Genomic DNA, 14,439 nt, shown 5'->3' with positions numbered 1-14,439 from the left:
GCCCACTCCAGCGACCCGGCCAAGGGCCCTAAAGCACCCCTCCAGACCTCCTCCAACACCTCCCACCCTCCGAGATCGCTCTGCAGCGACGTCGGCCTCTGCGTCCCCGGGACCCTCGGAGCCCTCGCGCGGGAGCACCGCGACCTCCTCCCGGCCCTGGGTCGTGCTCACCGGACTTGGGCGGGTAGCGGTACACGGAGTTGGACGGGATGTCCACCTCCTCCACGCCCGCGTGCTGCCGGCTGGTCAGGGCCCCCATGACTGCTGCGCCCGCGCCGCCCTCGGCGCCTCACCGCGGCCGCTCGCCCCGCGCCCGATGCGGTGGTCGGCTGCCCGCCGCGGACGGCTCCGCCTCGGTGCTGCGGCTCTGGCGGCGGGGAGCCCCCGGCGCGCCGCGCACCATCCTCCGCCGGGCCCCGCGGCGGCGCCTGTGCCGAGGGGGGCTGCGGGCTGGGCCGGGGGCGCCGCCGCCGCCTCAGGCCTGGTGATGTCAGCGGCGGCTCGCGCGCGGGGACCGCGGCGGCCAAGGCCAATGGCGGGGCGGGGCGGGAGCGGCCGCGCCGCGCCGCGCCAGCCAATGGGCAGCGGGACGCGGCGGAGCGGCGGCCGGGCGCGCGGGGCCGACCCGGGGCTCGCGGCCCTCCGCGGGCTGAAAGCGCCGAGGACGCGTTGCCCCGCGGAGCCCGCTGACCCCGTCAGGTGACCGCGCGGGAGCCGCCTCCTCGCCGCGCTCCAGGCCGAGGCCGGGAGTTTGGTCACCATTGTCCCCCAACATCCGAAAGGCGCACGCGGCTTCCCGGCCCGGGGGAAGCCTTCTCCAGCCCCACCCCTCAGCATCTGCCAAAGCCAGTGGTCAGAAACCCCGCAGAGGGGCGCCCCCAGTCTCCCAGCCGGGGCAGTTCGAGTGGGTTCCCGCCCCCAGAGCCTCAGCCCCAAAGGGGCTCCCAGGGGTCGGGGAGATTGTTGAGCGCTGGGGACCCGCTAGGACGAGGTCGCCATTCCTGTCATTTAGCTCCTTTCAAAGCGCAGAAAGCTATACCTGTTCCCTGTTTATGGGTCCCTTGGGCAGCTCATGTAGTCCTGAAGTTAGGGGACCATCAAGCCAAAGTAAGATCAAGACATTCAACCCCGGACTCTGCACCTTTCGGAAACTTTGGAAAGGCCTGCGAGCGAGGAGAGTCGACGCAGTGGGACGCGAGTGGGCCGGGCAGAGCAGGGGCTCCTCTGGATGACAGCACACACCCAACAACAGTGGGATGCTTGGACAGGCAGAAGACGTCACTCCAGAGCTTAATTACGGACATTTGTGTTTTAAACCTTTTATTTTGTGTGTGTGTGTGTCTGGTGTTTTTTTCTGAGCGGGTGGACTGATCAGCAAGAACTTCAGCTGCTAGAACATGATTTCAAGAGCGTCTCTACACACAGTACAGTTTGGGGCCTCGAGTTCCCTTGATTAGGTTTGCAAAGCCATACCATAGCGTCTCTTTCCTGATTGTCCTTTGTAGTTTTCATCGCCCTCTCTTCAGCTTCAGACCTGGTGACGAAGATACTGACGCCCAATTGCCTTGGTTTTCTCCAAGGTCCCCAGGAAGGCAGGAACACATCCCTGTCATTTTTTTCGACTGATGCCGAGGAGGGCCTGAGCGACAGGGCAAGTCCCTGGCCCAGAAGAGCGGATGGGCAGCCTCTCCCAAGTACCAGGTCTCCCTAGAGGAGTTCAGAGCCTTCCCCCCGAGCCCTCGACCCTCATCACTAGAAGGCTTTTGGACATACCTTTGGAAGGGACCTCCTGGATACTCCTTTCACCACACATAGGCCCACCTTGTAACTACTGGGTAAAGGGAAAATACAAGTCATCTAGAACCGCCTCAAAGCAGAAGGCCTTCAGCACATCACAGAGTAAAATGTCTTATAATCTTAGACCCTGTTAAGAAGCCTTTGTCCTTCCTGCCCTCAGCATTTGGTAAAGGGGGCACCATCCCCTTAATGGGTTTACCCATGTCTTCAGGTTTCTTTGTCCCAGCCAGAGCCAGGCAGGTTGTGGCTCAATGAGGCAGCTCCATCCCGTTGCTTGCAAGGATCTGTTCTTGTCCCTGCCTAGGGTCATGAGACAGAAGAGAAAAGGAGGGAAAATTCTAGCTCGAAGAGACTTTCTGTGAATTGAATTAGAGTCCCACCGTCTACTAATCACGTAATGTTACAGTTTTGGAAAAGAAAACCTCTACCGGTGCTCAGGGTGCAAGCGAGATAAGCGAACCCTTGGAAGAGCCGCCACTGCATTCCTCCCAGGTCCTTCCTTGGTGCCTCTTGACTCCCTTGCCAGAGATCTGGGCCAAGGAGAGGCCCTGAGGGAGAAGATGGCACAGACAAGAGGAAAAATCCAGAAATGACTCCCATCAAGAGAGCCATAAAAATACTTTTAACTTGAACAAATGGTCTGGGGAGGGGTGGTGCAGAGTGCATAGGGAAATTACATGCAAATACCATGCATCCTTTGGGTGAATAGCCTCAAGGCGTCCTATCCATTTCCACGCTGTGGATGCAGCCCAGCGGAGAGCCCTGCGTTTAAAGGTCTCAGGGGTTTCCTCTAAGCATCCGAGGAAGGCAGGGAGGTAAAAGCTACGTATTTTATCAGGTCTTCGCCCTTCTTCTCAACCTTGGGTCCAAGGGAGAAAGGAGAAGGCTGTGGGGAGGGGAACAGAGGGATGAGTAATTTCTAGGTCAGCTAGTCCCCTTGAGCTTTTAATTTTGTTCATGTTGGCTGTCCTGGTTTCAGCTCAGATGTGCATTTTCCACCTTTGTAACACATCCATTCATTTCGAAGATTTGCACAGATTCCTGTATCAGGAGGGAGAGAGAGCCTGTAGGTGAAGAGCTGATGGACGCTGCCCTGTATGGAGCAAGCACAGCGCTCCTAAGGCAGCAGAGCAGGGAATACCTCGGGGACCTGAAGGAGCTAAGACAGGCCCCTTCTTGGCTGTTTGCTTGGCCCTTCTGCCTGGGCTAGCGGGGACAGGAAGGTTAGAGCCCCGGCTGTTCTGAGTATCCAAAAGATGGGCCCAGTCACAACACACAGCCCCTGATCTTAAGCTCACGGCTTAAGTGGATTAAAGCTAAAAGCACAAGCAGGGAATTTCACTTCCTGTGACGCTGACAGAGGGGGCTGAGCCTAAGTGTTTTGGGACCCAGCAAACGGTTCCTCTGAGGACCTAAGGCTCTCTGTTGAGGAAAATAACCTTGCCCATTAGGCAATCAGTAATCGGCCTTTCACATTTTGCTTCTTGCCAAGGGTGAATTCTTCATTGTTAATTTCCTGCTCAGCTGTGTGCCCCTAACAAAGGAGAACTGTTCAGACTACAGTTGGGTCTGTAGCTTCTTAATCTACTTTTCAAGTTAAGATTGAAATGAAAGACAATGTTTACACTGGTGTGGCTTTGGGTGGGGTGAGGTGCCTGGGGTGGGACCTTGAAGTTGGCACTCGCTGTTAGTGTCACGCAGGTACCTCACCCTGGCTGCAGCCCTGCTGCCCAGGCATCTGGCATTTGGAGAAATGGAAGACCTGGGACATTAATCCCATTCAAGGACTCCTTTAAAGAAATTAGGAGAGTTCGTTCTATTTTGCTTTACTTTAGTCCCAGATTGTTTCTATCAAACACTAGAGCCCGTAAAGCTCGTTTCTGTACATTCGCTTCTCCCTTCACTTCCCTGCCCTTCTTCTGGTTTTGAGCTCAGCCCCACCTGGGGCCGCACATGCTGTGTGATAAAATCAGCGTGAAAGAAGGCACCACTAACATTTCAGCCCAGTTTGAATCCGCTGCCCCCTCTGCTCTTCCTGGGGAAACACTCAGGCAGGCAAAAAGCCCAGCATCTGTCTCCTGCTACCCAGAGAAACCAGAATGTGGAAGAGGCAGCGTGGTGACAGCCTCCACACCTCTATGCTCAACTGCGGTTACTTAGAAAATCAAAGAGAGAAACTGAGAACAAATTCTCTTCCTTCTCCCAGGGTTTCTTGACAACACGAGTCCTGGCTGGAGCATCAGATCTGAAAGAAGTCGGAAGACCGTCTAGTCCAGGCTCCCTCACCTGACCGGTGAGGCAGCTACAGCCTGGGGAGGGGAAGGGACTTTCTCAAGGCCAGGCCAGTGGAAGCCTGGCTCAGAACCCAGGGATCCCAGGCTTCGGTGCACTGGGCCTCGCTGTGGGAAACCCGTATTGCTGGTTTGGTTTCTTTTTTTGCAAGGTAGGTTGACTTCTAGAGCTGGTATAAGAGGACAAATCAACTCAAGGAATAAGTTCAGAAATCCAACACAAACACATGTTCACCTGTTGTGATACCAGTGCCCACACACGATAAACCACCCTGCCGTGGAAGTTATCCAATCCTGAGCTCCAGCTGGCATAAAGAAGCCACAGAACTTCTCTCAGCTGGAGTCTCCCTACACACTCCCTCTACTCCCCTGAAACTGGAGCTGAGGTCAGATCAGTCATTCATCTCCTCCCAGGCACGGGAACCTAAGGGCAGATGAGGAAAGGGGGTGAGACCCACCACCGAGGGTTAGATCAGATTCTTAGCAAGCAGGTTAAAAGTGTCACATACACACTCACGGTGCATCCCTGCTAAAGTCTGAGCATTGGCCAATTCCGTGACTCCATTTACAAAGACACATTTATTCCTGAGCTAATTGCTTGTTCATTTAGGTGACACCTACTATCTTCATCAGGGACACTTCAAAGAACATGTGTTGAGCCTGTCAGAGTAATAAACGGAGGTACCACTTGCTGTTGTGGTTCTGCTGGAAGCCTCAGATCTCTTTTAGGTACCATGAGGTGTATTATATTGCTTTGTTATGTACTGTTACCTTTTATAGTCCAAGATGCTCTCTGTGTATAAAAAGAGGCCTAGCAATTTCATCAGCTTCCTCTCTGCTTTTCCTGCATCTTGGCCCTCTTTCCTCTCATACATTCTAAAAATCACTGTTTGCTTAACTTTCCTGATACACACCTGTCATCATGTTACTGCCTGTATACCTTTAGTGGCTCCCTATTACCCTACACAAGGCAGATATTTTATCCCCGAGCCCTTTTCTCCCTCTGTGTCCCAATAAACCCCGCTCGTACCCTGAAAACAGCTGTCATTCCGGCTCATGTGTTTGCTCATAAAAAACCTGGTTTGTGGGCTTCCCTGGTGGCGCAGTGGTTGAGAGTCCGCCTGCCGATGCCGGGGACACGGGTTCGTGCCCACATCCGGGAAGATCCCACATGCCGCGGAGCTGCTGGGCCCGTGAGCCGTGGCCGCTGAGCCTGCGCGTCCGGAGCCTGTGCTCCGAAACAGGAGAGGCCACAACAGTGAGAGAGGCCCACGTACCGCAAAAAAAAAAAAAACCTGGTTTGTGTCACACCTGTGTGCTGAGGTCAATCCCACTTAGCTGAAATCTGACCTTTTCCATGAAGCTGCCTCTGAGAACCGTGGCCCACAGTTGGCTCTTCTTTTCTCAGAAGTCTTATTGTGTGAATAAATTTCTGTATACCTCACTTGATATGTACTTATATGCAGGATGTCCCCAGGTTCCAAAGGCAAAAGGCATATCAGGCTCTGGAGCCAATCAGAACAAGGTCCTAAGCCCAGTTTTTTTTTTTTTTTTTTGCGGTACGTGGGCCTCTCACTGTTGTGGCCCCTCCCGTTGCGGAGCACAGGCTCCGGCCGCGCAGGCCCAGCGGCCATGGCTCATGGGCCCAGCTGCTCCGCGGCATGTGGGATCCTCCCGGACCGGGGCACAAACCCGCGTCCCCTGCATCGGCAGGCGGACTCCCAACCACTGCGCCACCAGGGAAGCCCTAAGCCCAGTTCTTATATTACTATCTGTGCGTCTTGGGAAATTTCCTCATTCTCTCCGAGCCTCAGTTTCCTCCTCTATAAATGAACATGAGAACAGCAAAGAGCTGTCTGAACATTCAGTTGGACAAGCTATGTAAAGCCCTAGCACAGTTCCTGGCACACAGCAGGGGCTCAATAAATGCTAATGTTTTTTTAATTTAAAAAATCATTAGTACCTATAAGAGAAAAGAATCTGAAAAAGAATAGACATATATAACTGAATCACTGTGCTGTACACCTGGAACTAACACAACATTGTAAATCAACTAAACTTCAATAATAAAAATATTGTTATGAAGCAATTGGATTCCAGAAGATAATTGTTTTTTATTTATTTTTCAGCTGCACTGGGTCTTTGTTGCTGTGCGCGGGCTTTCTCAAGTTGTGGCAAACAGGGGCTACTCTTCGTTGCAGTGCGCAGGCTTCTCATTGTGGTGGCTTCTCTTGTTGCGGAACACGGGCCCTAGGCGTGCGGGCTTCAGTAGTTGTGGCACGTGGGCTCAGCAGTTGTGGCTCGCGGGCTCTAGAGCTCAGGCTCAGTAGTTGTGGCACACGGGCTTAGTTGCTCCATGGCATGTGGGATCTTCCCAGACCAGGGCTCGAACCCGTGTCCCCTGCATTGGCAGGTAGATTCCTAACCACTGCGCCACCAGGGAAGCTCCCAAAAGATAACTTTTTTTTTTTTTTTTTTTTTTTTTTATGCGTTACGCGGGCCTCTCACTGTTGTGGCCTCTCCCGTTGCAGAGGACAGGCTCCGGACGCGCAGGCTCAGCGGCCATGGCTCACGGGCCCAGCCGCTCCGCGGCATGTGGGATCTTCCCAGACTGGGGCACGAACCCGTGTCCCCTGCATCGGCAGGCGGACTCTCAACCACTGCGCCACCAGGGAAGCCCAAGATAACTTTTTAAAGTCAGGGGTCCGGGATTTCTGAGCCAGGATGTGCATTCAAGACCCTGCCTTTGGGAATTCCCTGGTGGTCCAGTGGTTAAGACTCCACACTTCCACTACAGGGGGCCCAGTTTCAATCCCTAGTCAGGGAATTAAGATCCCGCAAACCACGCGGCCAAAACATAAAAAAAAAAAAAAAAAAAAAAAAAACCTGTGCCTTCATGGTGCAGATGATAGAACTACAATAGAGGGAGGCAGAGCCCAGGGCTTGGATCCCCTGAGACACCCCCTTTCTGCGCCATTGGAACCCAAACCGCCAGGAACACATCTCCGCCATCACACCTGTGGGCTCCTGAATGGCCAGATAAAAAGCCAGCCTGCACCCCTTTCTTCTTCCCAACGCACGGCATCCCCAGTGTCTGCACTGGAAGCGAATGTCACCCTCAAAGGCCCTCTAGATAGGCCATCTGTGGACTGGGCTGTGTATCTGTGAGCCACCATTGTTAACTTTTCATTTATGTGTCATCTGCTAACTAGAGAGAAAGCCCATTGGGCTGGGGCCTGCTCTCCAGAGCTGATTGTTTGGAATTTTGCCAGCCAAGTTGTTAAACGGCCAGTAGCTTGAAACTGGCCATAATGGGACCATTTAGTCCACAGAAAGCATCGAATGCTGCCCATCAGGGCTTCCCCTGCTCCCCAGAGCCAGTTTGCCAGCACACCCCTGGCCTTAGGTTTCTTCAAATCCCCCAGAAGGACTGGCCACATAGTTTCCCGTATGGGTAAGAGTCATTAGATAAATGACTAGTTAAATACTTACAAAGAATAATCGATTTTGAACAATGACTCCATCCAAGCACTTTTGAATGCGTTAGCTCATTTAATCTTCAGAACAACCCCTAGAGGTAAGTAGGATTATTGTTCCCATTTCCCAGATGAGGAAACTGAAGCTCACTCCACCAGGGAGCAGGAAACTGCCTGAGCCTAAAGCCCCAGGTCTTCCCCACAGATCGCTTGTCCTACCAGCCTCCATGGCGAAAACCTGTCCCTGTGCCAGGCCTGCTGGTCACTGAGCCAGCAGAGTATTTCTGTCTGTAGTGGCACCAGTGAAAAAGGGCGACGTGTGGGGACTTCTCTCCACCTCACCTTCACCTTGTCTCCCTAACTTTAATCTGCCTTCCTTATCCCACTTCCTTCTACCTCATCTCTGCATCTGAATTAGGACCATTTTTCAACAAGGCCTTTGACTCCCGTCTCCTCTTGTCTATGGAAGTCTTTCTTGGCCTTAAACTTCTCTCCTATAGACACTTTGGTGAACCCTGTGCTTTGTAACTGCCTTCAGGTCTGGACAGACATCCTGTGTCCTTGCACAATCCCATCTGATGACTGGGCTTAGTACACACCCCAGGTGTGTACAGCTAGTAGGACAGCTCTGGTCTGGCAGCTCCCCAAGGGCAGGTCACAGGATTTTCTCTGCCTGCTCCCAGGGCCCAAGGCATGATGGGCATGGATTTTGTTGGTGACAAGGCGTGTTCTGGTGGTTTCTCAATTCTGTTGTGTACAACCCAGTGCTCTCATTCTCAGTAGAGACTTCCTTCCTCTTTATGTGGAACACTGCCCTGTGTTTATTAACAGCACCCTGCTTGCTCCAAAGAGCGGTGTGGGCTCTTGGGGTTAGGAAATAGCACGCATCCATCATTTGACCCGAGGTGCCCTGTGTTCCTGACAGGAGGGCACCTGTCACTGCCAAACTTGCAAAAAGAAAAATGACCAGGGGCTTTATTTTAAACAAATGCTTCTCCTCCAGGACTTGCCTTCCCTTTTTTTCCCCCCTAAATGTACGCTGGCTTCCTGTGTTTCTGAAAATTTCCAAAACCTCAAGCAGCATCTCACTGGAAACTACAGACCTCTCCAATATTTCTCTCCGTTCTGCTGATCCTGGTCCATTTATATTCCCTCTATGACTCTGGGATTTAGAGATAAGGAAGTGAAAATAGGTTCATCCTCACTGCCCAACAGGCTGGTACCTGTGGAAGAGCCGCATGCAGGTGGTTTAGACACTGCTAATGTTTACCAGTCCCTGGATCTCTACTTCTGGGTGTGCGGAAGATCGACTTTGCTGGAAGTCAGGAGAGGCTATGTGATTCTCCTGGACAATGAACCGTGAGCAGAGGTGTAGTACTTGCCGACATTCAACCCTCCAAGCCTCTCATTGCCAAGTTCTAGCTGGTGCACAGGAACAGATAGGAAACGCTTTAGGCTTTGTGGTTCATACTGCAACTACTCAGCTCTGTTGCAGCATGAAAGCACTCATAGATGATACATAAACAAATAAATATAACTGTGTTCCAATAAAACTTTATTTACAAAAACAGGAGGCAGCCCGAGAGCTGTAGTTTGCCAATTCGGAGCTACAAGGCAGTGGAAGCTCCTACAGGCTGGATCATTATATCACTACCCAGAGGGCAGTTTTTCTTGAGAGTCACCGAACTGCAGCGAACTTTGCATGAGTGAGAAGTAAGACTGTAGGATTGGAGTTACCTCAGCAGAGCTTAGCCTTACCTGGCCCATTTACGGAGTCTCTTGCACCAACCTGAGGAAGCATGTACCGTTTTTTGTGGACAAAGGAAGTGATACTCAGCCCCCGCCTCCCCCGCTGCCCAGGGCAGGTCCACTCCAACCCATGCCTCTCCAAGCTTAGTGTCTCCCCCACCCCACTCCCCAACAGAAGCCCCGACGGGTCTTGCTATAAACTTGCTTTCAAGGTAACTCTGTGCTTTAGTTTGTACTGTTTCCACTTCCAAAAATTCCCTTCCGTCTCCTTTCTATCTACCCAAATCCTTCCCAACTCAGATCTCCCTCCTCCAAGGAGCCTTCTTGGACAATCTTCTATGATTGATCCTATGATTAGAGTCACTGCCTGAGGTCATGAAAATGAGAAAAAGAGAAAAAGAAAGCCAGCCCTTGTTGCGAGTGATCCATATTGCTCAGGGGGCTTCGCTGAGCTCACCCAGCAGAGTTGGAGGAGAGAAAGACTGGGCCCCGGGAAAGGTGAGTCACTTAATCAACGGGATCAATGTCTCAGACCCACAATCGCCTTTGTCTGGAGATAACTGCACATAGGATTAAATGACCAAGAAAAGCAAGGGAGGGGCTCCCCTGGTGGTGCAGTGGTTAAGAGTCCACCTGCCAATGCAGGGGACACGGGTTCGAGCCCTGGTCCGGGAAGATCCCACATGCCGCAGAGCAACTAAGCCCGTGCACCACAACTACTGAGCCTGCACTCCAGAGCCTGCAAGCCACAAGTACTAAGCCTGTGTGCCACAACTACTGAAGCCCGCGCGCCTAGAGCCTGAGCTCCACAACAAGAGAAGCCACCGCAATGAGAAGCCCGCGCACCGCAACAAAGAGTAGCCCCCGCTCGCCGCAACTAGAGAAAGCCCGCGCGCAGCAATGAAGACCCAGCGCAGCCATAAATAAATAAATAAATAAATTTGTAAAAAAGAAAAAGCGAGGGAGGGAATGCTTAATGCAGATTTGGGGATTATGTGTCTGGGGAGGAAAGGAATATGCATTTGGGAAGAGTCATGCAAGGGTTTTCAAAGGTACTAGTCTTGTACTTCAGTTCTATGTTGGGTATGTGGGTGTTTGTTTATTATTCTTCAAACTGTGCATAGGTTATACACAAACTTGGTATATGATATAATTCTCAAAAAAAAGAAAAGAAAAGAAAAGAAAAGGTGTGTCAGGTTGGAAGGCTGTCTCGAACCTTGAAGTCAGTGGCTGCCACAGCAACGGGCCTCCTGTGTTTTGAACTCACGGATGGGGCTAGAGAGGCCCACTTCCAGGCTGATCAATTCCTGTCCCATAGAGAGAAAGTGGCAGGTGCCTGAGTCCAAGCAGACAACTGAGGCCCCCAGAGAAGGAAGACCCTCCTAAGAAGGCTGTCTCCTGCCCTCCCTTCCTGTCCCCCTCGGCAAAGACCCACCTCTGACATCCCTTCGAAAGTGTTGCCAGAGACTTAGCTACCATAAGACACACCTGGCAATGGGAGGTGGGGCTGCCTTATCAGGGGGCTGGCAGGTACAGGACAGAGAGTACAGGCCTCAGTGCTCCTTCTGGGAACGGCCATTAACTGTTCTGGGATTGGTATGGCCTTTGTCCCTTGTGGACATGTGACATTTGGTGAAAACGCAATCTGGTATAAAGCAGTATAAACTCACATCACCTGAGGACTGGCTTTGACCTTCCCACTACTTCCAATAATACAGACAAGCTTTTGTGTCTTTTCAGTACCACTGAGAGAGAAGATAAGGTGCATTCCAGGGGGTGGACAGGGCTAGAAAGTAGATTGTGATATTTAAGAGCTCTGGGAGCAAACACAAGTACCTGCGTTCAGATCTCAGCTCCACCCTGAGCTAGCTGAGTGACTTGGGGCAAGTCACTTACCCTCTCTGATCCTGCTTTTCTTTGTTAGTTGGGGATATGCACAGTCCCCACCTCCCTGGGTTGTTGTATTAAACAAGATAATCCAAATAAAGAATGGCGCAGAGCTGGGTTCAGAGTACATTCTCAACAGACATAATGTTTTCTCATTGAGCCAAAATCTCAGTGATCACAGAGGACTGGGATTTGCCTGGAGTAGAAGTACTCCTGCACTAAGCCCCCATCTTCTTTAAGGAAAAAGACTAGGAAAAAACCGAATGCTTCAAAAGTGGCAAAAAAAAAAAGTGGCAAAGTTTACCTTGCCCATGATATAGTAGAAATAGCATAAATTTGCCCTGGCAAGTAGTTGTAAAAAAAATAGGTTGTGTTAAACAAACAAGGGCTGGCAATAGCATTTGAAGTCCACGAAAGGAGAAGGGAGCCATCCCACCTCCAGGAGTGCCTGGGTCCACCCTAACCCAGCTGCCCCGCAGACCTTGGTGCTGCTTGTCTGCATTTGGTCTCTTTACCTGGCACTTCATCCTCTCCCATTCTCCCTCTCCTTCTCTCAACATCTTTCTGCTTCTCCTGGCCACCTCGTCCTTTTGTCCTGGCATCTTGAAGCAACAGCAGCGAAACAAGAAATAAGAATTTGAAGAGGGAGAAAAGGAGGGAGGGAAGGAAGGGATGGGAGAAAATGAGAGATCTGATCCCATTGCTACCATAAATCAAGCAGGGGCTGTGTGGCTTTGAGTCGGTTCCTCGCCCTCTCTGAGCCTGAAGACTTAGAAGTTTCAAATCAGAGAAGATGTGCAGAGGTGTACAAAGTTTCACGGGGAGCCTGCATGTGGTGGGCCTTGGGTACCAAGAGTCCCCAAGTTCTCTCTCTGTTTTTTGTTTTTGTTTTAATTTTTTGGCTGTGCCGCAAAGCATGTGGGATCTCAGTTCCCTGACCAGGGATCGAACCCACGCCCCCTGCTTTGGAAGCACGGAGTCCTAACCACTGGACCGCCAGGGAAGTCCCTCCCTCTCTCAGCTTTGTTGGATCAGTTTGGGTTGGGGAGTAAGAGGTAGAAAGGAAGAAAAAAGGAATAGGAACGGAATGCACTGCAGAGATGGAGGTTGGGAATGTCAGTTCTCCACCCCTCCCCCATGATTGCCCAAGACAGCTGGTGCCTCCTTTTCCCCATCTGGGGCTCACTACTTTTCAAGTGTCTGCTGTGCAAGTCCCAGTGCCCTTGATAGCTCTTGTTTGTGAGCCCCACTGAGGTGACACTGCAGCATTAAGGAAAGTAGTATGGTGTAATGGTTAACCGCAAGGTTCTGGAACTACGCTGGGCCAATGCTTCACTCCAGCACTGATTACTGTGACCTTGGGTAAGCTCCTCCCCTCTTCTGGGCCATAACCGCCTTGCTTGTGAAATGGAATTCTGGATTGTCGTGAGTTAACAGACAGTAAACTCTTCAGAAGGTGCTGGCTCACACGAAGTGCTTGGTAAATGGCAGTTGTTTGTGATGGTCCAGCTACTTATTGTTGCCTGTCTCTGTACCAACTCAATGACTTGCATTCACAGCATCCTTGTTATCCGGGCCCGGAGGAAATACTGGCTGAGGTTGTTTCTCTTAGTTGTTGTAACATGGCCCGTTCTGTAGCCTAGAGATCATTGATGTAACAAGGATTTTGTTCCTTCCAAGGCTACTACTGTGTTTTATTCGTTATTAACGGGCATGTTTTTATTGTTCTGTGTTACCTGATGCACACTGTCCTCTCAGATTAAAATAATAATACCTTCAGTTAATAATACCTTACACTTGGGGAGCTGCTTTCATCCCAGCAGCTCAAAGCCCTCTACAAACAGGACCTCATTCATTCTCCCTGGCACTCCTGTTTCCCAGTCCGAGAAGGGGAAGCCCTACCCTCATACATCACTGAAGAGATTCTCAGAAGCCAAAGTACTGATTAAGTATTTCCACTGCTCACGGCCACAGCTCAGAGGCAGAACTCTGTTGCTCTCTCTGCCCAGGGTGACTTTAGGCCCCCAGCAGATAACCAGAGTGGCTTGGGGCTTTGTCTTCCATGCCTATGCCAGGTGCCTACAGCTGTGCCCTGCAAATGGTAAACTAAAGAAAGCTTTGGAATAAACCACACTGATATCCAAGAAAAAAAATAGGTTTGGCAATTTTGGTGTTTTCAGGACCTTTGTCTTCCTTGAGAACTTCTTAAATAAGACCTAAGGGCTCCTGCAGCCTGAAACGCCTCTGCCCAGTTAGATCCTACTACTCATGGCCCTGGCATGCTTGACAACTGTATGTACTTGTGGAAACTGGAGCCACAGTGACAGTACTTCCTTGTTCTGGGCTGCTCGTGGGCCAGGCCCCTTGGCAATGGCAGCTGCTGGATACTCACTTTTTTTTTTTTGCGGTACACGGGCCTCTCGCTGTTGCAGCCTCTCCCGTTGCGGAGCACAGGCTCCGGACGCGCAGGCCCAGCGGCCATGGCTCACGGGCCCAGCCGCCCTGCGGCATGTGGGATCCTCCCGGACCGGGGCACAAACCCGCGTCCCCCGCATCAGCAGGCAGACTCTCAACCACTGCGCCACCAGGGAAGCCCTGGATACTCACTTTTGATTTCACCTTGCAATTACTGGAAGGGAAGGGCTGCAAGCTGTACTTGACTCTCTAGTCACACTCCAGTTCTCAGCCCATGAGCGCTTGGGGGTGGCCAAGTGCAATTACGGGAAGAGAAATGGGTCTTTTGGCCGCGGCAAAAAGCTGACTCCTGCTTGTTCAAAACAAACAACAAACAAACAAACAAAAAGACTAAATGGGACAAACTCATTATAGTGCCTGAGGCTGTTTTTCATCAGAACATAAACACTGGGTGTAACTTTTTCCTATTTATATTCTGTTTTTTTACATGGTTAAGTTTTCTTAGATGGAGAGTTAAATCCACTTTAGGCAAAGTCAAAATAGAACCATGGCTTGCTTTCTTCTTAGCCTCCCGTTCTGAAGACTCTTAACTAATTATTACATATTCTTTGACTGGTATTTCAGATCCAGAACTTACTAAGTTTTTTAGAAACAGAAATTCTAACAGTGAATTCCTAGCAATGTTTACCTTCCTAAACTCTCTGGCCTTTCTTCAGTATGCTTAAACTCCTAGTTCTTTCCCCACCCGCACAAATCCCAAGCACAACCCTTGAAGGTTAAATCCTAATCCAGAGGATGGAAGCTCAGTGCATATAAATAAACTT

General features: G+C 51.2%; 1 protein-coding gene across 5 annotated transcripts in view; it reads right to left on the bottom strand.

Annotated features, from left to right (window-relative positions):
• The window catches only part of RNF157 (ring finger protein 157), an 83,260-nt gene extending 82,744 nt beyond the window's left edge, over positions 1-516 (bottom strand). For all 5 annotated transcript variants that reach the window (XR_004347383.1, XR_004347382.1, XR_004347384.1 and 2 more), the window contains exon 1: positions 172-516. Coding sequence is in view for 1 of the 5 variants with exons in the window: in XM_032615939.1 (XP_032471830.1) it covers positions 172-259 (88 nt within the window). In the remaining 4 variants the exon portion in view is untranslated. The remainder of the gene's footprint in view (positions 1-171) is intronic.
• Between the last annotated feature and the right edge of the window lie 13,923 nt (positions 517-14,439).

Source organism: Phocoena sinus, chromosome 20 (genome assembly GCF_008692025.1).
Source record: "Phocoena sinus isolate mPhoSin1 chromosome 20, mPhoSin1.pri, whole genome shotgun sequence".
Taxonomy (NCBI): Eukaryota; Metazoa; Chordata; class Mammalia; order Artiodactyla; family Phocoenidae; genus Phocoena; species Phocoena sinus.
This window is presented reverse-complemented; position numbering and strand designations above follow the sequence as displayed.